The 27,097-nt window shown below is 37.5% G+C and overlaps 2 protein-coding genes across 2 annotated transcripts in view; both read right to left on the minus strand.

The window, feature by feature from the left end:
• Window positions 1–13,667: 13,667 nt before the first annotated feature.
• LOC117336357 lies at window positions 13,668–15,459 on the minus strand. The gene is made up of 4 exons (XM_033896860.1): window positions 14,730–15,459; window positions 14,340–14,437; window positions 14,192–14,225; window positions 13,668–13,986 (listed from the first exon to the last, which is right to left on the minus strand). Exons 1-4 carry the CDS (start codon window positions 15,442–15,444, stop codon window positions 13,850–13,852), a joined length of 984 nt encoding a protein of 327 aa, XP_033752751.1. The 5' UTR covers window positions 15,445–15,459; the 3' UTR covers window positions 13,668–13,849.
• Window positions 15,460–26,170: 10,711 nt separating this feature from the next.
• The window catches only part of LOC117336452 (nodal modulator 1-like), a 33,487-nt gene continuing 32,560 nt past the window's right edge, over window positions 26,171–27,097 (minus strand). The window contains exon 31 of the mRNA XM_033896971.1: window positions 26,171–26,501. Coding sequence (XP_033752862.1) covers window positions 26,355–26,501 — 147 coding nt within the window. The 3' untranslated portion in view covers window positions 26,171–26,354. The remainder of the gene's footprint in view (window positions 26,502–27,097) is intronic.

Below are 27,097 nucleotides of genomic sequence, written 5' to 3' on the forward strand. Positions count from 1 at the left end.
TTAAATAGATAAAACTTAAACGTAAAAAAATCTCAGAAATCTCTGTTCTAAATGAATTTCTAAATTATAGCTTTGGTCTTCATTTCTGGCAAACCCTTTTATATATACACTGTACCTTGTATATACGTTAGTATTAAACTCCAATAACTATATCTGACAAGTTCTGTGGACAATGGTGTGTTTTACTTATACATTGTATTGTTTCTAAAGACTTTTGTGTTTTTAATGAAAATAGAGAAATCTTCATCTAATCGTAGTCACGTGCGCATATTTAGGATTTCTACTGAGTTATCGATATTTCAGCTATGGAACTTACACTGGCGTAAAATATTTTTTTCTGTTCTCGCGATTTGTTTGATTGGTTAATTGTCACGTGAGCAGTCTCCTTGTAGTAGTTGGTGAGTACCTCACTGAACAACATACAGGATGCACGTCGCATGCCATGCAGATCAATTAGAGTAAAATGTCTTGTCGTGCGAGAAACCCAGCAAACAAATAGCGAGAGCATAGTAACGTTTGACATGAACCCGTTTATAATATTCAATAATTCAACCTAGTATCTTGGCTTCTAACTTTATGACAATGAAAACTCACTATTTTATCACCTTAATCAAAGTTTTTATCGCGATAGTAAAGCTCAACAAGAGTTTACAGAAGACCACATAACTCGCCGAGTGGGTTGAAATTCAGCATCAGTTTTTTAAGTAGGTCAAAGGTCAAGATCAAGATCAGCAGGTCCGTAACTGAAGAACACACATATAAAAGATAGGTCTTGTGACAAGGAACACATATGTAAAATATGAAAGCCTTATCTCGTAAGTTTGCAAACTGTGGTCAAGGTTAAGTTTTTTTTTAAAGTTGATCAAGGGTCACGATCAAGGTCAGCAGGTCCGCAAATGTAGTACTATAGAAAGTTCTTGTCATTATATATAAAAATTACTTTAACCTAACTGTGAATAGACACCGACGCCGATGTTACAGCCGAGGTATTGCGATAGCTCCCCTGGACTTCGTGTCGGCGAGCTAAATGTAAATTAAAAAACAAAAACAAAAAAACAAAAACAAAAACACAAACAAAACAAAACAAAAAAACAGTACAAAAAATGAAGCAAGCAAATAAATCCAAATCAGACACAATATGATTTAAGATAAATAATGAATTTTACTAAAAATCGAGTCTTAAAAATACGCGACACTTCAAATTTTATACAGATCACATTCTATATAGAATTGTTTCGAAAAAAAATTTTTACTTGAAAAGAAAACTACAAAAAGTGTTTACAAATATGAGGAAGTTATACAAAGAAGTAAAAGTTAAGTGATTTATACTAAACACGCGCCCTTGAGGGTTACACGCCTACTCGTTCGAGCACGTGACCTTATTTGGGTTTACGCACACGCCCACTCATTCAAGAACCATTCATAAACCAAACTAAGCACAGGGGTTTGTGAACCAGTAGAAACTACAAACGATTCTATATTTTAGCTGACGTTTTTTTTATACAAGAATTTAAAAACAATCTATGATTACATCTCTCACACATCTCGATCCGATAGGAATATCTATACAATTGCCAATCATTGAGTTTTGCGAATGTGTTTTTAAATATTCACAGATATACGTAATCGGGAAACGTCGGTACTTTCCGTTCATTTACGGAACATGCCGATAGTTCTCGATTGTGACTGGTAACTAATTGGTGACTAGTAAACAATGTACACAAATATGTCCATATTTAATACTTCTTTTAGACACAGGGACCTGTCACAGATCTCATTTTATTTTCGTTTCACACGTTTGGTATATATACACACCGTGAGGGTTGTTAACCTTTACCAAGTCCCTATGTTATAGGCATTATAAAGAATAAAAATTGTAAATGAACAACTAATTAAGCAGCTTGCGATTCAACTTCGATTCATAGAATATACGTACATGAAAAACGTAAGTCTGCTGTGATTATAACATTACTACAAACATTTAACAAAGAGAAGAAAAAATTCGGGATAAAAGAGGCTGATTGTCGCTATAATATTTAGTTATACACAAAATACTAGTTTTTGAAAAAGGAGAAGGTGACAGATTTTACATATATGTAGAGTACTTTCCCCAAAGCCGATGAGACAACGCAGGAGCGTGGCACATAATTCTAACCCCACGGTCGGTATGTAGTACAGTATATGTATTTTTATACATTCGATCCAGCCTATGTCAAGTTCCTGTGCTTGAACATTTATATGTTAAGGTAAAATTGACGAGGTCCTGTGTCCATAGTATGTGTGGGAAACGACGAGATTCACTAAGTCTCGTGCCCTCATTTGTTATAGGTCGTCTTGATTTAGTGAGCTCTTCCGGTTGTGGATACTCATACCATCAAACAAGTAATCCGGCTCTCAAACAGGCGTGCTGATTCAATCATTGAACCAAGAGATGACCTTTAACATATTAATGTGTGTTGTTTAGACAAAATTTGGATGTGACACGGAAATTCACAAATACAGCTTCATCTTTATTACATCATCAAAAGAAATTAAAAAAAAATTTCCCTTTCAGTGAATCTCCAACGAAATAAAAAAAACAACAAAAAAACAAAGAGTATCCAGAGGGAGTAATCCTACTAATTAGGGAACCACCTCCAATTAATCAGAGGGTGTAATCCTACCAAAGTAGGAACCTCCAATCAGAGGGTGTAATCCTACCAAAGTAGGAACCTCCGATCAGAGGGTGTAATCCTACCAAAGTAGGAACCTCCGATCAGAGGATGCAATCCTACCAAAGTAGGAACCTCCAATCAGAGGATGCAATCCTACCAAAGTAGGAACCTCCGATCAGAGGGTGCAATCCTACCATAGTAGGAACCTCCGATCAGAGGATGCAATCCTACCAAAGTAGGAACCTCCAATCAGAGGATGCAATCCTACCAAAGTAGGAACCTCCGATCAGAGGATGCAATCCTACCAAAGTAGGAACCTCCGATCAGAGGGTGCAATCCGTCCAAAGTAGGAACCTCCGATCAGAGGGTGCAATCCTACCAAAGTAGGAACTTCCAATCAGAGGGTGCAATCCTTCCAAAGTAGGAACCTCCGATCAGAGGATGCAATCCTACCAAAGTAGGAACCTCCGATCAGAGGGTGCAATCCGTCCAAAGTAGGAACCTCCGATCAGAGGGTGTAATCCTACCAAAGTACGTGTAAGAACCTCCGATCAGAGGATGCAATCCTACCAAAGTAGGAACCTCCAATCAGAGGGTGCAATCCTACCAAAGTAGGAACCTCCGATCAGAGGATGCAATCCTACCAAAGTAGGAACCTCCGATCAGAGGGTGCAATCCGTCCAAAGTAGGAACCTCCGATCAGAGGGTGCAATCCGTCCAAAGTAGGAACCTCTAATCAGAGGGTGCAATCCTTCCAAAGTAGGAACCTCCGATCAGAGGGTGTAATCCTACCAAAGTAGGAACCTCCAATCAGAGAGTGTCATCCTACCAAAGTAGGAACCTCGTATCAGAGGTTGCAATCCTACCAAAGTAGGAACCTCCAATCAGAGGGTGTAATCCTACCAAAGTAGGGACCTCCGATCAGAGGGTGCAATCCTACCAAAGTAGGAACCTCCAATCAGAGGGTGCAATCCTACCAAAGTAGGAACCTCCGATCAGAGGGTGTAATCCTACCAAAGTAAGAACCTCCGATCAGAGGGTGCAATCCTACCATAGTAGGAACCTCCAATCAGAGGGTGCAATCCTACCAAAGTAGGAACCTCCGATCAGAGGATGCAATCCTACCAAAGTAGGAACCTCCGATCAGAGGGTGCAATCCTACCAAAGTAGGAACCTCCGATCAGAGGGTGCAATCCTACCATAGTAGGAACCTCCGATCAGAGGGTGTAATCCTACCAAAGTACGTGTAAGAACCTCCAATCAGAGGGTGTAATCCTACCAAAGTAGGAACTTCCAATCAGAGGGTGCAATCCTTCCAAAGTAGGAACCTCCAATCAGAGGGTGCAATCCTACCAAAGTAGGAACCTCCGATCAGAGGGTGCAATCCTTCCAAAGTAGGAATCTCCGATCGGTCAAGCATTCGGTAAGGCCAACAGGGACTAAGGAAAACTTTGATTACACAGTGGTACCTATTTTCACATATGTTTGAATATAAAACCATATTCTTACTTGCAAAAATGAGTCTTTTGATACCAAAGAAAATTTATTTTGTTCAAATCTTCTTTACATATTTTTATATCGCTACAACCGTTTCTTGTTAACAAATATAATTCAATCCTTCTGTGTATTCTTAACATTTACATGTTAATTGTTTCAAAAGTTTAAAGTAAATTACTGAGATAAATTAAAAGTTATTTCATTTCCAGGTAGGTATGTAGGAGGTAACTCTTACTTTACCTTTTCATGTAGACTAGTTCACCGCTCTCCAGGGCTGTTACTAATCCCTCCCCAATTGTAAGCATGAACCGCAATTATCATAGTCTCGTATTCCCCAGACTTTCCTTGACCTATTACATTTGACCTTAAGGTTCAACCCCGACGAGGACATTTATCTTATCCTGTTGGTCGGGTGTGCGACATTCTCAAAAGTATCAAATAAAAACGATGATATGCAAAAATGTTTTCTATACCTCCTTTATTTCATAGTATCAACTTTTAAAACAAATTTCGATAACCATATTGTGTTTAAAACGATATAATCAATGTTATACAAGAGGAACGGAATTATATTTAGTTTTGCATGTTTTTTTCTTAAATACAATTAGTTGTTACATTGTGTAACGAATTCGTATATAAGAACATGTCTGTTATATGAAATGTGTAATTAATAATTATCAGCATTTTACACGTATCTCAACATACAGCAGACGATTTAATATGTGTTAGTTCCGTGCCCTCAGTTACATCTCATTTATTTAGTGATCGATTGGCTCCACTGTCGCCGTCTGGCGGACAAAACAACACAAGATGTTTTTAAGGATCCAATCCCTTTTGTTATGGGCCTTTGATGGACGTTTCCTACTTCCTCCACTAGGGGCGCTGTCATGAAGTTCTGCTTAAAATGGCAAAGAAATATATCATTATTACTAGGATATAATGAACAATGACGTCAAAGTTGATATTTAAAAGAAATGGAAGAAAATATCTATAAAAGTAAAGTTATAAATGAAATTTTGTTATTTGTACGAATGCTATCAAATTTAGTAAAATATTTGCTTACCAGTTTTCAACTTCTTTTCATTTTTCTTTTCTCTCTAAAATATAAAAATAAACGTTAGTAAGATAAATATATAATATTTCCAGTCCCTCTCCGTCACACTGAAAACATACATAATTTACACGGTAATGATCTCCAAAAATTAACTTACCCCGAGAAGTCTGTCCAGATGACGTTCGAAAAATGTCTTCTTCACTTTGTCTGCAGCTTTATTCTGAGTGACGATTGGCAGAACCACTGTTTTGTGATCTAAGAAAACAAAAACAACAAAATTGATAATATTTAAAAAAAAATAGATATCAGTGATATCAGACACGAAACAGATCTAATCGTCAAACACATTACATTAATTTATAACTTTGACAAATATAGTAGATAAACACAAAAAAACCGATATATATGGTGTTCCGTTAGGGCCAAATTTCCAATATCGCTCCTCCGACCTAAACGCTATGGAGGGAAGGAGCGAAAACACGATGACGAAGGAGAGAAAACACGATGGCGAAGGAGCGAGGGAGCGAAAACACGATGACGAAGGAGCGAAGGAGCAAAAACACGATGGCAAAGGAGCTTCGCTTCTTCGCTTCTCCGCTCCTTCGTCATCGTGTTTTCGCTCCTTCCCTCCTTCGCGTTTAGTTCGGAGGAGCGATATTGGAAATTTGGCCCTAACGATACACAATATACATTTTGTATATACCACAGACGACAAACCATAAAGAAAGATTTTTAAAAACATATTTTTTTCAAAAAATGTTTAGTTAATTTTTAAGCATTATCAGTTTCATATGTTTTTACTGAAAAGCTTAATACTGTATTATTGATATTACCATCTGATTTACATAATCATTATATAAGTATACCTTTGCCAGTTGGGTAGGTTTTTGCCTTTTGTAACCCAGCGTCATTTCCGGTTCTTGGTTCTGTTGCCTCTGCCTGTATCTCACTGCCTCTCACCTTGTGGTAAGTTGGGGATGTTTGACCACTACGGATGGCTGTGAATGACCGCCCAATGGTTCTTTCTACAATATCGTCCACATCTTTGTCCAGTTGGCCCGTCATTTCGGCCATCTTGTGGTCAGTTGGTGACGTTTGACCACTACGGATGGCTGTGATTGACCGCCCAATGGTTCTTCCTACAATATCGTCCACATCCTTGTCCAGTTGGCCTGTTATTTCGGCCATCCTGAGGTCAGTTGGCGATGTTTGACCACTACGAATGGCCGTGATAGACTGGCTAATGGTTCTACCTACAATATCGTCCACATCTTTATCCAGTATCCCCGTCATTTCTGCCATCTTGTGGTCAGTCGGTGATGTTTGCCCACTACGAATGGCCGTGATGGACTGTCCGATGGTCAATTGAACTATGTCGTCCACACCCTTGTCCAGTTGGCCCGTCATCTCCCCCATTTCTTCCCTTTCTGTCCGGACATATTCCGTGGCTTTCTGTATGACGTCAGTGACCAAATGTTTTGCAATCTCTTTAAGTTGTATATCCTCCATAATCTGTAATAATAATAAAACGCTGTGAATGATCGAGTTCAGCTGCTTATAATAAAAATGGAATCTCCCGCTGTCAGCTCCGTTTTGCATTGTTTAACAACAGCTGTGGTCATTTAAAAAGAAAGGAAACCCCCGCGCGCGAGATGTGTACATGTAGTGTACGTGTGTTTTAGGAGGCTGCAGTATGTTCGTGTTTATCTCTGCTTGTGATAGCGAGCCACTGATATCTACTTTATAGTGATATCTCACTGAATCATACTGACGAAGAAATCTGGCAGGGCACCCCACCCGGTCATATTATACTGACAACGGGCGAACCAGTCGTCCATCTCCCTAAACTGCTGAGCGTTAAACAGGAGCAGCAACTACCATTTTTATAGGCTGGTATGTTTCGGCCAAGGGACAGAACCCGAAGCCTCCCTCAAAGGGGCACACGCTTAACTTAAGGCCAAAAGTGAGGCATTGTCAAGAGAGACATTTGGAAGAATGAAGTTGTTTAGAAAGAGAAAAAAAGATACAATCCAATATTTAATCGCCTCTTACGATCATGCAATGGGGAGGGACACCAGGTACAATTCTTACACACTACCTGCATGGCACCAAATGACAGTAATGTCCCGTTGAAGTACATATTGTATACTGACCACGAAAACAAAACATTCTTTCATTTAAGCATTGAACGGCTTTCAGTTGGCATTCATAGTCAATATGAATGCCAACTGGACAGAGGCAAATTCCATGAAGCGCGCTTGCTTATATATTTACCATCTGCGATTTTTTATTTGTCGTGCGATTTTATTTTTTTTTTTTTAATTTTCAAATTCAAATTTCAGTTGGCAGTTCATAAGCTGGTGAACTCGCAACTGAATTGGTAGGGTTATATACATAGTGGCAGTGCCATACAATGGTAAATATACGTAAATAGTGTGCATGTGCACGAGCGCGTGTATGTGTGCGTGTGGGTTTCTAATGGTGTTGTATCAAGCTTAAACAAGTGGTAGATTAACTAAATATAACTGTACAATCAGGTACCAAGGAGAACACGTCTATCAGTATCAGTTAAACTTGGATTGCAAATGTTAACGGTGTATCTTAAACGTTACTCTCCGTGCCATACATACGTTTAATGAGATATCACTCTCCAATTATGTTTTTGATACTATTATTATGTAGGCTTAAATGCCCAAAGAATAATCTTTAACTGGATTGACAACCAAAAAAGTACAATTCTTACAACCCCAACAGCAGTGCAAGCATCATATTGAAATATACATCTTGTAATTATCAATTACATAAAATGCGCATGTATTTGTAAAGAAGTAGGGGTCAAAATTCAGAAATCAAATAAAAGAAAATATTTTAGAATATCTTAATTTCAGCTTCTAGTTTAACATGCATGTAATCCTTTCTACGTAATACATTTTCAGGAGAAACGCAATGCTTTGCGTGTACTGTAACCCTTGAAGCATATAAATGACATGACGAACTTAAAAACGTTCATTTTGATGCCAGTCCAAACCAAGTTAAGAAAACCCACAATATAGCCTCAGTGATGAAAATATTTACTCCCTACCATTCATTTCCGATAACAACTAACGACATTGGAATTGTTTTCTTTTCCAAATAAATCCGCGGGTTTGTGAAGATGATGGAATTAATATCCGTGACTTGGCTGTATATTTTTACACACAGAGAGCTCTTCTGTGTCCCTAGCTCACAGGAAGTATAGAAAGATAAATATTGTCTATAAACTATTTTTTAATCTGTCCAATTTCAATAATTTTGTTATCATATTTCCACCAATATGATACTAAGTTTGTCTACATTTATTACATATTAAATCTTTTCCGGACAATTCTTGTTTGTACTCTCCAGTTATTAAGTTTCGAATGTTAACGTTTTTACATATTCGATAACTCTAAAGTAAGGAGCGAGAAGTTACTAGTTGGAGTCCCAGTGCGGACGAAGCATTTTTGATTATTCTACATCCATGTATCTAACGCTAGTACTATTTATCACGCCAATCATAAGTTTTAGTGAATTTATAGATCTCGTTGTAGCTATAACAACCTGGATTGTGGATGGTTTCAGAGTTAAGAAGAAATTGGTTCCGAATGAGGACTTTGCCCTTGGTCTAGACGATATGGCGTCTGGGAAGGGATGAGGTGATGGTTTGTGCGAGAATGTTGATACCTGTTGGCCGCAGTGCTGCTTACATACATGAAATCTGCACGTACATGTAGTTATGTTTTTCTTTCATATATCATTTTGATATTGTCAATATTATGAGAATTGGTTTGTGTGTAAACCTGATTAGTCAGAAGACGCTAAGTTAGTAAAGAACTTGAACCCACACTTGTGTAATAGCTCAGACTAACGGAAAAATCCCTTTAGCCCAATTATAGGATATTTGACTTGAGAGCGTAAGGTCGTATGTTCGAGCCCCAACGCGGGCAGGCTATTTTTCATTACTCCTTCCTTTATACAGATTTGGTGCCGTTGACCACTCCAATTGATGTTGGACGCCAATTGTAATAGGAGAGGGAAAATGTGACGACTAGACCAGGACTCGAACTCAGGGCCTTTGAACTCTAGACGGACGATCTGACCATATGGACTACCTGGCCACTGGCATTCAGTCCAGTTCAGCTACATTTATCTCACTAAATATAGATAATGTGTCGTATTCATTTAAATTAACCAGTTGCACTTTACTTACCCTCAGTTAATCCGCTATCATGTAAATACCAACAATTTATGTCGATGATGAGATAAATATCAAATCAAAATTTGTTTGCTCTGTACAGCTCAACTTCTTTGTGTCGCTAGCAACAGGACAATGACCGGGAAATCTCGCGTGATGATGGTCCATTATGACGTCATAAAGGCTTTGTAGGCGACCTAATGTTATTATCGTTCTTTCTATTGAACGTCTGCAATTGCAATGTAAACTTTTTTTACTTTACAACAATTACGACATAAGTTATATCAACTTATATTAATCACGCTAGTTGGCCAAGATTGGAAGCGCGCGTGGGTCTTATCGTGGGAGGAACCTGGAGTTCCAAGAGAAAACCCATGTCGGGCAGGTGACCCCATACCTTTTCAAGTCCGGTCGGGATTCGAACCCCGGCCGCGTAGATAAACTTCAAGTGGGTTACCACTGTGCCACCCGACCACCCGAAATTGCAATAACAGTACGCTTTACATTAGCGTCGCTCAATTATGATGGCTGATACGAGTCTTTTTGGTTATTTTCCCCGAAATAATTATAATTATCGTCTTTTCCTTCTGGTAAGAAACGTTTTTTTCGCATTCCCAATAGTCACCACACTCGGTCCTTACAATTTAGTTATGACATATTTCGATTTGTAGAGACGGGAGAAACCGTTTCATTTATTTCCTCTCGTGAGCAGAACTGAATGGGGAAAATCGCATGTTAAAAATCCCTGCTTGCTCTACTGGTGTCCAGCTCTCAACTCTTGAAGAATCTCCGCACTTTGTTCTTTCAACGTACCAAATACCTTTACAGTGTATTAGCATGAATTGTTACTTAATTGTATAACCACAAATTTCCCAGAGAAAACCAAATATAAGGTTCTAATATAATATATGTTATGTAGGACTCGCCATTGATGCTCAGGGCCTAAATGGTGATACCTTGTCGGCGACGGATTCCAAAACGGAAGACTCAAAGAAAATAGGTTGGCCCACGAGAACAATTGTCTATTTACAGACATGCATTATTTTTGTACGATAAAGATTCACACATAACTGGGTTATAATACATGTAATATGTAATGATAATAACATTATGCCAATTAAGTTCAAGGGTCATTAAATCATCAAATCCAGCAAGAGATTTTAAACATGCAAGTCTATCTTTATATCACTATTTGCATAATTATGTAAAATTGACTTATTTAAACTTTGACTTTGTAAATGTATATGTCATCAATTGTGTAAAATGTTTTGTTGATAGGAGATGGCTTCATAAGTTGTCATAACTTGTGCCAAATCCTTTGTGCCTTTTTTTGGACAATAAATATGTTTAAAGTCAAGTCATTATGGCAACTGTGGGGCCAAAGTTACCTAAGTGCTAAATCCACATAGCTTTTGATTGCTTGTGGGCCCAGGCTCAGCCCCTGCAACACTAAGGTAATCCCGACTACAAGAGCGTCACAAGTGCCGGAATCTTCACTCTTTACCGGCAACATGTTCCAATGATAAGTGTCGAATTCAACATATCGAAAGCATCGTCTGCTTGGAGTTGAACAATTTTCGTCCCGGAAATTAGGCCTAATGCACCGCTACTTCAGTGTGTGTATATATCTCACACACCTATATACGTCATCCGAAGGGTTCTGATGTTAATATCGCCTTCAAAGCTGCCTTGTGGTGATTTATCTACGTAGTAAGATCGTCAGAAAATTCAAACTACTACAAAAATGATATTCCCCTTTACAATGACGTTACACTGACTCGTGTGCTTCGCTCTTCCCCATGCCTTGCATGTTACATACCGGGGGTTTTGGAATTAGTTCCTGGAAGTTGATGACGCCATCCTGGAAACTTTATAGATATGAATGTAGTTATTTTTAATTTCTATTATGTGTGAAAATTCAGTTTTGGAATTATTTAAAGAAAAAAAAAGACATCCTCCAACTTCCCCTGACTTCCTCTTTTTTGTGTGGATCATAAGTTTACCCCAAATCTTCTGTGTTCTTATGAAATACTTAGTATTTAGATACTTTTTCATATTGGTATGACATTGTCGCTTAATATTTGTTGTTTGATTAAAGTTTGAAATATTTGTATAACACTTGTAAGCGGGGTCCCGGCGCTTTCCTTCTGCTCGTTTTGCCTGTCTTCCGGGCGCATGTTTCCTGAGGTTTTTCCTGAAGTGCATGATGACCTCCAAAAGAGTGGTTTAGTTTATCTGTAGTTCTAGAACTATTGATTAAAGCCCCATACTCACAAAGAAATATATAAAAATGTTTACATGTTGACCTCTTTACAGTTTTCAGACTTGATCAATACCTAACAAATCATTCCGAATCAAAAACTTTAGGGAAATGTGTACAATGTGTATTTATGAAAGTATACAGTCCCAAAAATAATAACTGGGTCCGACGGACCAAGTTTCTATGCAAATTAGTCCCACAAAGCAACGGGCCGGTTATCAGTCAACATTAAAACTGCGGAACGCCGAAAGCGTGGGCTTTCCAAGACAGATTCGGTAAAAAAAAAAAGGAAACGCTAAAGGGACTGAAATCGGCAAAATCTCAGGATTCCTTAGGAAAAGAACTGAATCGTTAAAACTTCACAAGAGAAGAAAAAGGAATAGACTCGAATTCGGATTTCGCCGGACGTTTATTGGATAGCTGGTTAGCTTTTTCCAAAATTGTCAACTTGAACGATCTGAATTTTATCGATACATATTATATTCATTGTTGCTATATTTTAAAATTAAGTATTTAAAGTTGTATGTTTGTAAGTTATTACGAGAATATTTTGCTAATATGTTTAAATGAAAGCATTATTAGGTAAGTTCTCGTTCTCGGTTCCATGACAAATTTCGCGATAAAAATAAATGCGGCGAGTTGTTTTTATACACTGATGTCGCAAGGATTTCCCCCGTCAAACGTCCAGGCCAGTGACCATTTTAATGTGAATGAGCATCTTGGATTGCCGTTAATAAAAGTGTGCAACTAGAATTTTGGGTTATTTGGGAGTATGCGGCTTTAAGGTGAATGCAGAGTTCTCATTCACGCGTACAGTAGTTCTCATTTACCTTTGTCACATTTTTCGGCATAACCGTATAATATTCTTTTGTCCCCGGAAATGACGCGACAGGTGGCGTTACTGGTCAAGATGAAGTATGTGATTGGTCACTGTAGTGGTAAATGCAAAATGCAGATATGAAGTTAAAAACGGAACAAAGTTAAGATTGAATGTAAGCTGAATAAGTGGATGCATCTTTTCAATTTTAAAATTATGAATAAAATTATATTCCTGATTGAAATGCAGTCGTATTCAGGCGCGTAGCTGCCTATACGCAAATACGCAGTTGCGTACACATCAGTTTTCAACAACAACAAAAAAACACACACAAAAAAAACACAAAAAAACAAAAACAAAAAAGAAAAAAGTATCTAACCATGTTTAATGCTTCGAGATCTCTGTTAAGTACTCGATCTATCTCTTGACATGAAAAGGAAGAAATTTAAAGAGAAGTATCATTAGAAAACCGTCGAGAAACCGATTCAAGAATATCGGCTATGTCGTTTATATAGATCAGAAATAGAAGAGGCCCTAAAATCGAGCCTTGAGGTACCCCTGCTTCAATCGAACCTAGAGCTGAGAATGAGTTTTTATTTATAAAGACTTTCTGCTTACGATTATAAAGATAATTTTCAAGCCACTTCAGAAATTCGCAAGTAAAACCATATAATAGTAATTCAACAATAATTCCCCGATGTGATATATACACGATCAAAAACTTTAGCAAATATTCCAGTCCTGACATTAGTATATTATAATACAGCATATATCAGGCTGTTGGATGGAATTATTATTATTGATGTGATTTGTTAAAATAATCGAGACAAATAAAAAGAACGATAGCCACGAAAAAGTTGTTTGACACGTCAAACAGTTATCATGTATCAATAAACTCGGAGAATATGTCCTTGACCTATGACATGTGACCTTGAGGCTGAACCCTGACGAGAACATTTATCTTGTCCAGTTGGTCACGTGTACAACATTCTCAAAAGTACAATTGTATCAAATAAAAACGATAATGTACAGAAATTTTATCTACCGCTTTTATTTTCTAATATTAACTTTTAAAACAAACTGAAATAGCCATACTGTGTTTTAAACGTATGTGTATGACAGTATCATCAATGTTGTACAAGATCGAGGAACGTGATTGGGTTTAGTTTCGTATTTTTATCTCTTTTTGACAATATTTCCTCGTAGCCTTTCAGATATAAAGTTTACAACTCCTTGTTGTTCGCCTGATACCGTATATCGCTGTCTTCTCCGATTTCCTCTGACATTTTGCTACGAATGCCAAGTTTTGAAATATCCAATGTGTTAGTAACTTTTCGTTACACAAATCTTCTGTTTAGTCATCAATGGGCTCCACTGTCGCCGTCTGGCGGACAAAACAGCAAAGGATGTTTTTAAGGATCCAATCCCTTTTGTTATGGGCCTTTGTTGGACGTTTCCTACTTCCTCCACTAGGGGTGCTTTCGTGAAATTCTGTTTAAAAGGGCGAAAAATACCATTATTGCTAGAATTTAATGAACGATGACATCAAAATAAATTCAATTAAAAGAGATACATATGTACACCAAAATCTCTTGATAATTATTTAGATAAATATCTATAAATGTAAAGCTTTAATTGAAATTGTATTTCACGAATGCTATCAAATTAAATATATACAAAATATATTTACGCTTACCTGTTTTCAACTTCTTTTCATTTTTCTTTTCTCTCTAAAATATAAAAATAACCTCAAGTAAGATAAAAGTATAACATTTCCAGTCCCTCTCCGTCACACTTAAAACATACATTCTGTATACAGTAATGTTCTCCAAAAATTAACTTACCCCGAGAAGTCTGTCCAGCTGACGTTCGAAAAATGTTTTCTTCACTTTGCCTGCAGCTTTATTCTGAGTGATGATCGGCGGAACCCCGGTTTCGTGATCTAAGAAAACATAAACAACAAAATTGATGATATATGCCCATTTCTTTAAAGACATCAGTGGAATCAGACACGAAACAGATCGAATCTCTATTGCGGATAAACACAACAAACCAGTATACCACAGACGACAAACCGTAGAGATAGGAAATATACATGGCAATCATTTTGCATATTTCTTTCAAATAGTAATTAAATTTTTTTAAGCACCAATAGATTTATCTTTTTACTGAAAAGTTAATATTGCAATCTTGAAATTATCTACTGAGCTACATAATTTTTTATACAAGTATACCTTTGCCACTTGGGTAGGTTTTTGCCTTTTGTAATCCGGCGTCATTTCCGGTTCTTGGCTCTGTCGCCTCTGCCGTTATCTCCCTGCTTCTCATCTTGTGGTCAGTTGGTGACGTTTGACCACTACGGATGGTTGTGATTGACCGCCCAATGGTTCCACTTACAATATCGTCCACATCCTTATCCAGTTGGCCCGTCATTTCGGCCATCTTCTGGTCAGTCGGTGATATCTGACCACTACGAATGGCCGTGATGGACTGTCCGATGGTCAGTTGAACTATATTGTCAACATCCTTATCCAGTTCACACGCCATTTCTGCCATCTTGTGGTCAGTTGGTGATATTTGCCCACTACGAATGGCCGTGATGGACTGTCCGATGGTCAGTTGAACTATATCGTCAACATCCTTATCCAGTTGACCCGTCATTTCTGCCACCTTGTGGTCAGTTGGTGATATTTGCCCACTACGAATGGCCGTGATGGACTGTCCGATGGTCAGTTGAACTATGTCGTCAACACCCTTGTCCAGTTGGCTGGTCATTTCCGCCATTTCTTCCCTTTCTGCCCGGACATATTCCGTGGCTTTCTGGATGACGTCAGTGACCAAATGTTTTGCAATCTCTTTTAGTCGTGTATCCTCCATAATCTGAAACATCACCATATAGAACACTATGAATGATAAAGTCCCACTGCTTAAGGATGCGTAATGTAGCATAAATATGGTTGAAATGAGATCTCCCTTCCGTACAAAATTAATCTTATAAGGGATGAGTTGCTTGCTTGTGCGAGGATGTTGATACCCATTGACCGCTGTAAGACTTACATACATGTAATTTACACGTAGTTCATTTGTACGTTCATGTATTTTGATATTGTAAATATTGTGAAAGAGGCCAATATCACAGCCATTTAAAAAAAGGGGCTAAAAATCAGAGGCATGAAGTTACAGACTAGTCAGTTTAACCAGCATAGTAGGAAAGACAATAGAAAAACTACCAGCATAGTAGCAAAGGCAATAGAAAAACTACCAGCATAGTAGCAAAGACAATAGAAAAACTACCAGCATAGTAGGGAAGACAATAGAAAAACTACCAGTATAGTAGCAAAGACAATGGAAAAACTAGTAAGGGAGAGCATGGTGAATCATATGAACAGAAATAATCTACTCAGTAGTAAACAATTTGGATATGTCTTCGGGAGATCGACACAATTGCAGCTACTAATGGTTTTAGAAGAATGTTGTATACATGGAATTCATGAAAGCGTTTGACAAAAAGTTCCACATCGTAGACTACTAAGGAAACTCGCAGGATATGGAGTTAGTGACGAGGTCACCAACTGGATAAGGGATTTCCTCAGTAACAGATGTCAAAGAGTTTTAGTCAATGGTAAATCATCAAAGACATACCCTGTAGTAAACGGCATTCCTCAAGGAAGCGTTCTTGGACCAATTTTGTTTGTAGTATATAATAATGATTTACCTAAAATCTAAATATCCCCTTTTTGCGGACGATACAAAGTTATACCGAGAAATAAGGGAAAGCAATGATAAAGACACTTTGCAAAACGATTTTAATAAACTTGAACAATGGTCAGCAAAATGGCTACTCAGATTACCTCCTAACACATGTAAAGTATTATCAATTAACTGCAAAGGGAAAAGATTTAATTACACGTCGGGAGCAATGGATGAACAAATAGAACTCGAGAACATAACATCTGAAAAGGACATTGGAGTAACGGCGGATGAAGATATAAATTTTAGAACCCGTATGCAACTTTAGGAGTAAATAAAGCTAATAGTATTCTAGGACTGATTAGAAGAACATTTACATATCTAGATGGGAAAAATTTCAAACTTCTATTGAAGGCACTAGTAAGACCCCACCTGGAATATTGAACTTATAGAGAATGTCTAAAGGAGGGCTACAAAACTCATACCGAGTTTCAAACACTTAAAGTACCCTGAACGTTTGTAGAGACTAAAACTGCCAACCTTGGCACACCGAGGGAATAGAAGGGACCTAATCAATGTATTTAAAATCGTTAATAATTTCTATGATGAACGGGTCACCGCAAATATATTTCAAATGGATAAACATAGTAGGACAAGGGGACACTCCTAAAAGATATTAAAAAAAAAACGATGTAACTTTGACATACGGAAAACAACTATTTTAGTTTCCGCGTAGTAGATTCATGGAACAACTTGCCGCAAAATGTTATACATGAGGATATTAAACATTCTGAAATTGTATTGGACAGTCACTGGGGAGATGCCAACAGATTTATTATTACTTATTTATAATTGTATATACATGTACATAACATGTACATTATTAAGGACATGTTTCATTGCACACCACAAAGAATATCATTATAGTGTAAACATTTTATATATTACTTTTGCTTACAGCCTGCATCCATTATCTATCGTATTAAATCGTGAACCTGATAAGTCAGATGACTCTAAATTAATAAAGAACTTGAGCCCACCACACTTCCACATATCTCACTAAATATAAATAATGTATCTTAGTGCAACTGATTTATTTAAATTAATCAGTTGTCTTTTACTTACCCTCAGTTAATTCGCAATGATGTAAATATCAACAATCTTTGTCGATGATGAGATAAATATGAAATCAGAATCTGTGTGCTCTGTACAGCTCAACCTCTTCGTGTCGCTAGCAACAGGACAATGACCGGGAAATATCGCGTGGTGATGGTCCATTATGACGTCATAAAGACTTTACAGATGACCAAACTTGGTTATCGTTCTTTTTATTGAATCTCTGCAATTGCAAAATGAATTTTATGCATTTTACAACAATTGCGAAACAAGTTATATAAACTTATATTAATCACGCTCGTTGGCCCAAATGGAAGCGCGTGAGGGTATAACCGTGGGAGGAAACCGGAGTACCCGGGTAGATGATCCCAAACCTTATCATCGTAGTCGGGGAATCGAACACCGGGCGCCTAGGTGAAATACACGTGCAATTACAATACGTTTTGCATTAGCGTCGCTCAATCATGGTAGCTGATGCGAGTCTTTTTGTTCCCCCGCCCAACTTTTTGTAGCGCTGATAACAATAGATATTTCGGAGCGAAACAACGAAACGATACATGCATATATCTTAACTAAGTTATGACGTATTCCGGTGTGTAGAGACAGGAGTGGCGGATTCATTTATTTTCTTTCGTAAGCAAGACTGAATGGGGAAGATAGCGTGATAAAAATAATCTTTAGAAGGACAAACGGCTGCAAAGTAATTTACATTTGCTCTTCTGTGTCTCTGCACTTTGTTCTTGCAAAAGCATTCTTTTGTTGATTTTTTTTCTTCTTTTTGTTGTGTTTTTTTTGTTTTTTGTTTTTTTACGGACGGTTTTTCCAAAGAAAATATAATACAATGTTCTGATAGCATGCAGTATGGGAATTGTCAGTGATGTTTAGGGCCTAAATGTTGACCTAGGCGGCGACAGATTCCAAAATGGGATACTTTAGCAAATACTGGCGTTCCGATGTAGATCATAAAAGAGCAGAATTCTTAACCTACAATCTCACATGGTGGATTATTCAAATCGCCCTTCATCTGTGAACAATACCTGCTATCGTTATTTCATGAGAAATACTATAATGTTCCTCTTGGTCCTTGTACTTTTAGTTGTATATGATAATGAGGCTGATCAACATTCTACCATCTTTGGTTTTTACAACCGAATCTTTTAAAATTACGGAAAAAAATCCTCATTGTGTTCTTCCTTGGGACTAGATCAGCATATTCAATTTTGAGACAGTACATTAATATCTTGTGATTACAGAATGCAGATAGTGTGGTTAGAAGTATTACGCGTGGTCTACATACAGCTAGGCCTAGATATGTCTGGAGACACAATATCATGCCGGTAACCGAAGAAAAGTTTGGAACTTTTCAGTGTTTATTAACATTGTTAAGAGGTGTGTGCATGACTGTTCAGGACAGGTCTGAGGTATTGGCTCACCAAGGATGGTTAGCTGCCTAAGTAAATGGCATTTGAAAAGATAATACTAATAATTGCAAACGTGATTATTGTCATAGAAAGTGCTCCCTCGATAAGGAGATTTTATTATTTTGGTGAAACCTCTCTATTAAGACCATCTGGGGTCGGAGTGAAAGCGGTCTTAATAGCGGCGTGTTCTTAATATATTGAGGTGGGCAAGCTAGATTACCCTAAATGCAGTTGAAAATATAAAATTATTACATTTTTTGTTGTTTTTGTTGTTTGTTTTTTTAATTCTCACTGGAGTTAGTCAAGGCCCTATTGTGTTCGTAAATTTTTAATTAAAATTCTTAAAGTTAAATGTCTATAACCCTGGAAAAAAATGATTGATTGTGTAACCAAATCAGAACTTAACCTGCATATTATCATTATACATCTATAAACCAAATTAAGGTTGTATCTATAGTATCTCCATTGTCGGAGACCCACGGTTGAATACTCTTCGGTACGCTACACTTATGACCCCGGCAACAATCGTGGGTCTCCGAAGATGCTGTATCTCGTAAATGAGCGGAAACGAAATTATGACGGAATAACGGCCAATGGTAACACTATATGGCCTAGACCATGAAATCGCACAAGCATAAAAATAAAAGGAAAATATGATGGAACGGCAAACTTCCTGGCAGACGGCATCGCTGATTTGTTTGGTCACCTGAGAGTTTGTTTTGGATTGCTTTTGCCATGGTTTACGTCGTTCCGTATTGGTCATGGCGTTGCCAAAAATGATTCGAAATTGTGAAATTCATTATTTTATCTTACTTCACACCTAAGATTTTGACATGTTCTATTTTGAGCTCTCTCAGTTGACTCCAAGATATCAACTCTAAATAGGCCCTTAGCATCACTGACAGGTCCCAGAAGGACGAAACAGTACTCAGTAGTCTACATTTGGTCTACTATATCTAACTTTCAATAATGTATCCGAAGGTGCTAATATCTTGTTCGGCATAGACGTATAATTTTCTTTTGGACCCGGATATGACGCGACAGGTGGCGTTACTGGTCAAGATGAAGTATGTGATTGGTCAATGTAGCGGTAAATGCAAAATGCAGATATGCAGTTAAAGACGAAACAAAATTAAGATTGAATGTAAGCTGAATAAGTGGATGCATCTTTTCAATTTTAAAATTATTAATAAAATTATATTCCTGATTGAAATGCAGTCGTATTCAGGCGCGTAGCTGCCTATACGCAAATACGCAGCTGAATAAGTGGATGTATCTATTCAAATGACACATTAATAAAATCATATTCCTGATTCAAATGCAGTCTTATTATCACGAAAAATGATTCAAACTGATATAATTTTGTTATCCGTGCAGAAACTGCGCATTTATTAATTAGTTCGTTAATTTATTTCACCAGCAGTTTTACATTATAACCACCAGCATTAAAACTATGCCGTTTATCTTTTTCAAAGATATTTCTTGTTTCTTGTTTTTTTTTTTACATTATGTTGGATTTTACTAGAAATAAGCCTTCATGATTGCATGTATAAGTGGATCAGATATCAGTTATATGCTTTACTCCTCGGCCGTTTTGGCTGCCCTCCGTTAGTCTGTCCATCCATTATTCTTTGTGAACGCGGCTTCTATATTTCATGGTGGATATGTTGATTGATTATGAAAGTTACAAGAAAGGAAGTAGGGAGTTTTGGGGTTGACAATGTAGATCTTCTGAACGCAAGCGTGGATCAAATTTTTCGCCATTTCAAGCTGGAATTGGAGTGTTTCGTGTATTGCATGGCTATTTTCAACGCTTACCTAGGTTTTTCGTCACTCAAGATAGTATATTCACAAGAAAGTTTGATGATCCACATCGTGATGTCATTTGGAAATATTCTATTTCCTTTTGTGGTATGAAGTCAGACATGTTTGATGCTTGTAGCCTTGTAGGTATGCCTAGTGGTTGAGATTGTGACTTTAATAACCAGTCTTTGACCTGGATTTTTATAGCGGATGTCATCGATGAAACACACCACGCTTACACTACTGGAACCCGTGGTCTTATCCTCCTTGGACGTTTAACGAGTCTCCATTCAAATCTATATTTTTGTTTACATTCTATCCTCATTTAATTAATTAAGAGTTTGAATTATGGTTCCATTGTTATGTCAGTATTTCTTTGTTGTTGTGGTATCCATTCACCCTAGCAAGCTACATACCAAATTAATATTTAACCCATTTGAATTATTTGACCTTGAATTTATAGTGAAGGTGAAGGTCATATATTCGAACAAAATTTGATAATCCTTACAATAAAGCACTTCTAGCCTGAGGGCAAACTTCAATACTTTGTTTATAATCTTTTAACCCAAGATGGATACAAAATAAATTTTAGGATAATTGATGAGTAACCATGGACGACAAAAACTACAGCATAAGTTTGTATGCAGCTTGAATGCTCACGTTAGAAACCAGGCAAATATCACAGAAACATGAAGTAAGGACATTTCATTTTATTACAAATTCACAAATCTTTTCATTCAGGTATAAAAGTATGATCTTCCACATTTCAACCACCTCGTACTTATCATCGGGTCAAACCACACAAACACAGACCAGGGTTACGTTCAGAACCAGAATTATAAATGTAGACACTCCACATTGTACCCGTTCAACTCGAACAGGTAGTGAATGTTTTAGGTTCTGAATGTAACCCTCTTCACTTGTCATACATATTAACACCCATCAGCCTCACAACATCCCATAATATCTCCGCAATATACTGTATAAATAGACATACAAACATACACGTGCATTAAATAGGGTTTTTGTCAAATTTTCAGTAAACAATCTTGTACAAATCTTGTAAAAAATGTACCGTATTTAACACTTTAATCGCAACCGTCTCTTTAAGTGCATCACCCGCCTTTTTTGCTGGGAGAGAAGGATGGATGTACAAAGGTTGTTTACCTTTTCGACAGGTAAGTAATATTCTGATAATTCTTTAAAAAAGATGGCCCAGAGAAGCCATATGCTGCATATAGACACTTTTTCTTTGAAGATATATTTTGCTGTTTGTTCAACCTTGATTTCATATGGTAACGTTTTCCTGAAAATGGTTTTATAAAGCGCACCACTTTTAAATTCATTCTAAGTACTCTTGCACTTATAGTGTAGAATACGGTAATAAACATTTCTTAATCTAACAGCATCTTTATTGACAGTCTGTGCCATTTTTTGTTGATCGGCTGGACCAGAGTTGTTCATTTATGTAATAAAGACGGACCTGGTGATTTTTATAATGTTTTCATACAAGACTCGAAAAATACTTTCAAGGCCTGTATTAATATCTGCATGTAGGTTCATCTAGATATATGTCTGAAATATTACATAACAAAAAAACAAAAAAACCCAGACCAATTTGTCTACATACAAGAACAGGCCCCTGTTATTACATACACAAACAATTCTCATTTGATTCATTTCAAATGTAACCATTTTTTTTGTATGGTTTCGCTTTCTGCTCGAAAAGAATGAAAAACAAAACCCCTTGAAAATGTAACATTTAAGTATGCCAAATTCCCTGAAAACTTGAATATTGAAAAAAAAACTGATTACGATAGGAATGTGAAATAATTAAATACCTACAATATCTATATATTCTTACACCATACCACACACAAACAGTTCTACTCACGAGAAAAGAATGAAAACCAAATTATGCAAGTTTTGTTCAATAATTTGAGAGGAGCTTTGGTAGGTATGTGTACATAAAAAGATTCTGTGAGGACACATTGCCCAGTGAACTCCTTCATCTATAATTACTTTTTAATTAAAATTAATTACTTTCTTACACATGATCTAGTTATATTGCATTTAAAATTTTCTTTTTGCGGAGGTAAAATACCGGTATATAAATTATAAATCTCACATCTCTGCTTTCTTTTAATCAAGATTTAATTCATCCTCCAAATTCCATGAGTTGCGTTCACATGGATCTCCCATAACTTATCGAGAACCTAACACTTGGATTTTGAAGGTGGATTTATTTTAGACTAGTTCCCAAGTAATGTAGAACCTGTGACCTCACAGGAAAATCTTCTAAAGTCCTAAGCAATGACTAAAGCATTATATCTCTACATTACGTTAATGAATTTCCTTACTTCAAGATTATTGATGAAACTAGGCCAAGGTTTGCCAAACAGGAACTACCAAAAGAAGAGATTTTATTCAAACTGCACCGTAAATCAAGCTGCATTTTCTTCAGCCCCAACCATGTATTGATTTTTTCTTCTAATTTCTGGAAAGCTCCAATTAGATTTAACGTCAGAGTAAAAAAATCTCAATAAAAACAAAAAAACATTTTCATTTCAGATACAGTTCATGGTGAGAAGAAAACTTTCAATGAAAAATTACTGAGCCCACACAAGTGTATTTATAATACAAAATTCTTGGTAACACATGATTCATTGATGACTACAATATAAATGGTAGAGTTGAGAGTGTCGGATTAAATACTAGGGTTTATTACATTTTTACCAGTGAAATATCAAAAATTATTCCTTCTATAAAAGTGATATTTTTCATATTTTTCACTAGTGAAAAATATCACTCTCCTATTTCTGTCTAATGGGTAAATAGACTTGTAGTCACTGTAACACTTTGAGGGACAACAGTTTAAACGAAATTCCACTTGAAGACATCTACTTAATAATCAATGAACATTTTTATCTCCTAACATTTTTTTTAATTGACTGCCTATATTACGTCTCTATATATAAAATATGTCTTCAAATTTGGGCTCAAAACATGGTATAAATCTTTCTAAAAAAAAATTTTTTTTAAAAAAATATGACTTCCTCTTTTGTTTAAAACAAATGCCAAAATAGTTTAAATCGTGCAGGGTTTGAAATGTAATATCCTTAAACCACAAATTGGTCAAGTGAGAATTTTTACTCTTTAAGCATTAACTGAAAACCACAAATCTGTTGGTCTGGTTGGTTGTATGTACAAACTACATCTGTTATCGGAGGCAAATGTGATCATCTTTATACCGACACACAAAGGGATGATTATGTACCCTCCGCTATAAGTGGGAACACAGGAACCACTTGAAATATTTGGATGACAGAAAATCGACAATATCACACTTGGTGTGTATACTCTGAATCATTCACTCAATAACAACATACATACATACATATACTGATGGACATATATACTTTTATTTGTATCTTAAATTTCATGGATTTATAGGTAGTGCAACAATGTCTAAGGGTTTCAGTAGGGTTGTCAGGGGTATGGAGAGGTTCAGGGGGGTTAGGTTGTCAGGGGTATGGAGAGGGTTCAGGGGGGTTAGGTTGTCAGGGGTATGGAGAGGTTCAGGGGGGGGTTAGGTTGTCAGGGGTATGGAGAGGTTCAGGGGGGTTAGGTTTGTCAGGGGTATGGAGAGGTTCAGGGGGGTTAGGTTGTCAGGGGTATTGAAAGGTTCAGGGGGGTTAGGTTGTCAGGGTATGGAGAGGTTCAGGGGGGTTAGGTTGTCAGGGGTATGGAGAGGTTCAGGGGGGTTAGGTTGTCAGGGGTATGGAGAGGTTCAGGGGGGTTAGGTTGTCAGGGGTATGGAGAGGTTCAGGGGGGTTAGGTTGTCAGGGTATGGAGAGGTTCAGGGGGGTTGGGGTTGTCAGGGGTATGGAGAGGTTCAGGGGGGTTAGGTTGTCAGGGGTATGGAGAGGTTCAGGGGGGTTAGGTGTCAGGTTGAGGGTCAGGGGTGGTGTCAGGTATGGAGAGGTTCAGGGGGGTTAGGGTTGTCAGGGGTATGGAGAGGTTCAGGGGGGTTAGGTTGTCAGGGGTATGGAGAGGTTCAGGGGGGTTAGGTTGTCAGGGGTATGGAGAGGTTCAGGGGGGTTAGGTTGTCAGGGGTATGGAAAGGTTCAGGGGGTTAAGGGGTTGTCAGGGGTATGGAAAGGTTTAGGGGGTTAAGGGGTTGTCAGGGTATGGAAAGGTTGAAGGGGTTAAGAGGGGTATGGAAAGGTTCAGGGGGTTAAGGGGTTGTCAAGGGTATTGAAAGGTTCGGGGGGTTAAGGGGTTGTAAGGGGTTTGGAAAGGTTCAGGGGGTTCAGGGGTTGTTAGGGGTGTGGAAAGGTTGAAGGGGTTAAGAGGGGTATGGAAAGGTTCAGGGGGTTAAGGGGTTGTCAAGGGTATTGAAAGGTTCAGGGGGTTAGGTTGTCGGGGTCATGGAAAGGTTCAAGGGGTTAAGGGGCTATCAGGGTTGGGTGATCGGGGGCATGAAGGGGGTCCAGGGGGATATTAGGGGGCATGAAGAACATCAAGGGGTTCTTGAGGGGGGGATCTGGGGCATGAAGAAAATCAGGGAATTTCATTGGAGAGGGCAAGGGGATCTCATGAAAGGCAGCATGGGTACTGAGAATGCAATAAATGACTGAGGGTCCAGAAGGGAATCAGAAGGAAGAGACAAGGAGCCATGGAAGGGATGAGGGTGTACCTGGAGGGAAAGAGGGGTCATTGAGGGGCTAGAAGGTACAAGGGAGTTGTTTAGGGTCCTGCAGGAGATTATAAGGGGTTAACAGGAGAGGCCATGAAGAGACAAGGTGGGGATAAATGAAATCCTAGGGAACTCCAGAGAGCCATGGAATCTCACACCACTAATAGTACAAACACATAATAAAATACTTCATTTAATTTGCTGTAGAAAGATAGCATCTTGTATCCACGAAAAAAAATTTGTAAAAAGATATACTCTACGTTCTCACAGTGGCATATCACTCAACAACATAAGAGACTTCAATACGACTCTACAAATCAATTTAGAAATCAAGAATGAAAATTTCCAAACAGACTTGAAACACTGAGATCAATTACAGATACTGTAAACGTCTTTATTTTAGTGTACTCAAATTTTACTGCATAAGTTGACTTAAACACTTTTGAGCAAGGATGAATTGCCGCACCCAAAAAACTTTCTGTAGCAAGTAAAATACAGAATATGTAATGAGCATAACCATGATTTAGCAGAATGCTTTAATATTCCGAACTATTCTGCCATTCCATCTAACTTTTTTCATATATCAGACATATATCAAAAAAGGAAGATGAAATGTCAGAATAATTTGGACTAAATGATTTAATATTCTGAAATATTGTAATGATTTATTGACCTTTTTTTATATTGGTCTGGCATCAAACTGATATTAAAAAAAAGTTGATAAAACTTCAGAATGATTTTGACTAAATGCTTTAAGAGCGAAAACAGCCAAAATAAAATTACCACTTAAATATGTAGAATTTTTTTGCTATTTTTTTGTTTTTTAAAATTCCAGGTAAGATTTTTTACCCACTACAAGAGTTATTTATGTAAATAAGGTTGTAAATAAAAGTTCATTTGATTTAAATTTGACCTGGTTTTGTTCATATTATCTAACAGGCAAAGGATTTCTTTATTCATTGTTCTTTTATTTTATTTCTGGAGAAGGATTTGAACCATTACATCATTACACCTACAACTAAACTGTAGATAAAACCCCATAAAATCATCCTCTAGATCTAGAGAAAATTATCTTATCCTAGAAACAGTTATCTTACAGAATTATTTCAGATCTACAAACAACCGTATCATCATGTCTTTCGTGCTTTCATCTTTTTCTTCATCTGAGGGTCCGACCCGGATCCAGCATCCCCTGCCCCAGAAACTGATGCCTCGGTCTGACCGGCCGCCAACATGGCTTGGACTTGGGACCACATACGCATTAAGTAGGGAAATAACTGAAACATGAAGGGAACCATCACAGACCTAGAAAGTCACACAGGAAGTTAACAATGGAAAGTGGTACTCACAGCTATGCCACATGTACAGAGTTGAATAATTTTATTAGTCATGTATCCTGGAAACTCAATGTTTATTTCCTGAAATGTGCTTTGAGGAAGTAAATATTTATGTTCCGGTATTACACAGGATATCAATGCAGAGAGAAAGTGTTTTATCAACTAGCGGAGGTGTAGCCAATTTCCTCCTGAGTGGCCTGGTGGCACAGTGTTAAAACACTTGTCTTTCACCTAGGGATTTGGGGGTGTGATTCCCCAATCACATGTGAAAAGATATCTGGTCACACGACCTTGAGGGTTTTCTCCAAGTGTGCTCCAGTTTCCTCCAACACAAAAACCCCTACACGCTTCCATCCAGGCCAATATAAGTTGATATAGCTTTTTTTGCACTTGTAAAATAAATAAAGTTTATAATTTATACTGCTGATTTCCTGTGTTTGAATTAATATAGTCCAGGTCCCTGTGTCAAAGTCGATAAGGTATACTTTGCGAAAATGTCTCTATATCTCAACTTAAATCAAATTTAATTCATGATC

The sequence above is a fragment of the Pecten maximus genome, chromosome 10 (genome assembly GCF_902652985.1).
Source record: "Pecten maximus chromosome 10, xPecMax1.1, whole genome shotgun sequence".
NCBI classification, from domain to species: Eukaryota; Metazoa; Mollusca; class Bivalvia; order Pectinida; family Pectinidae; genus Pecten; species Pecten maximus.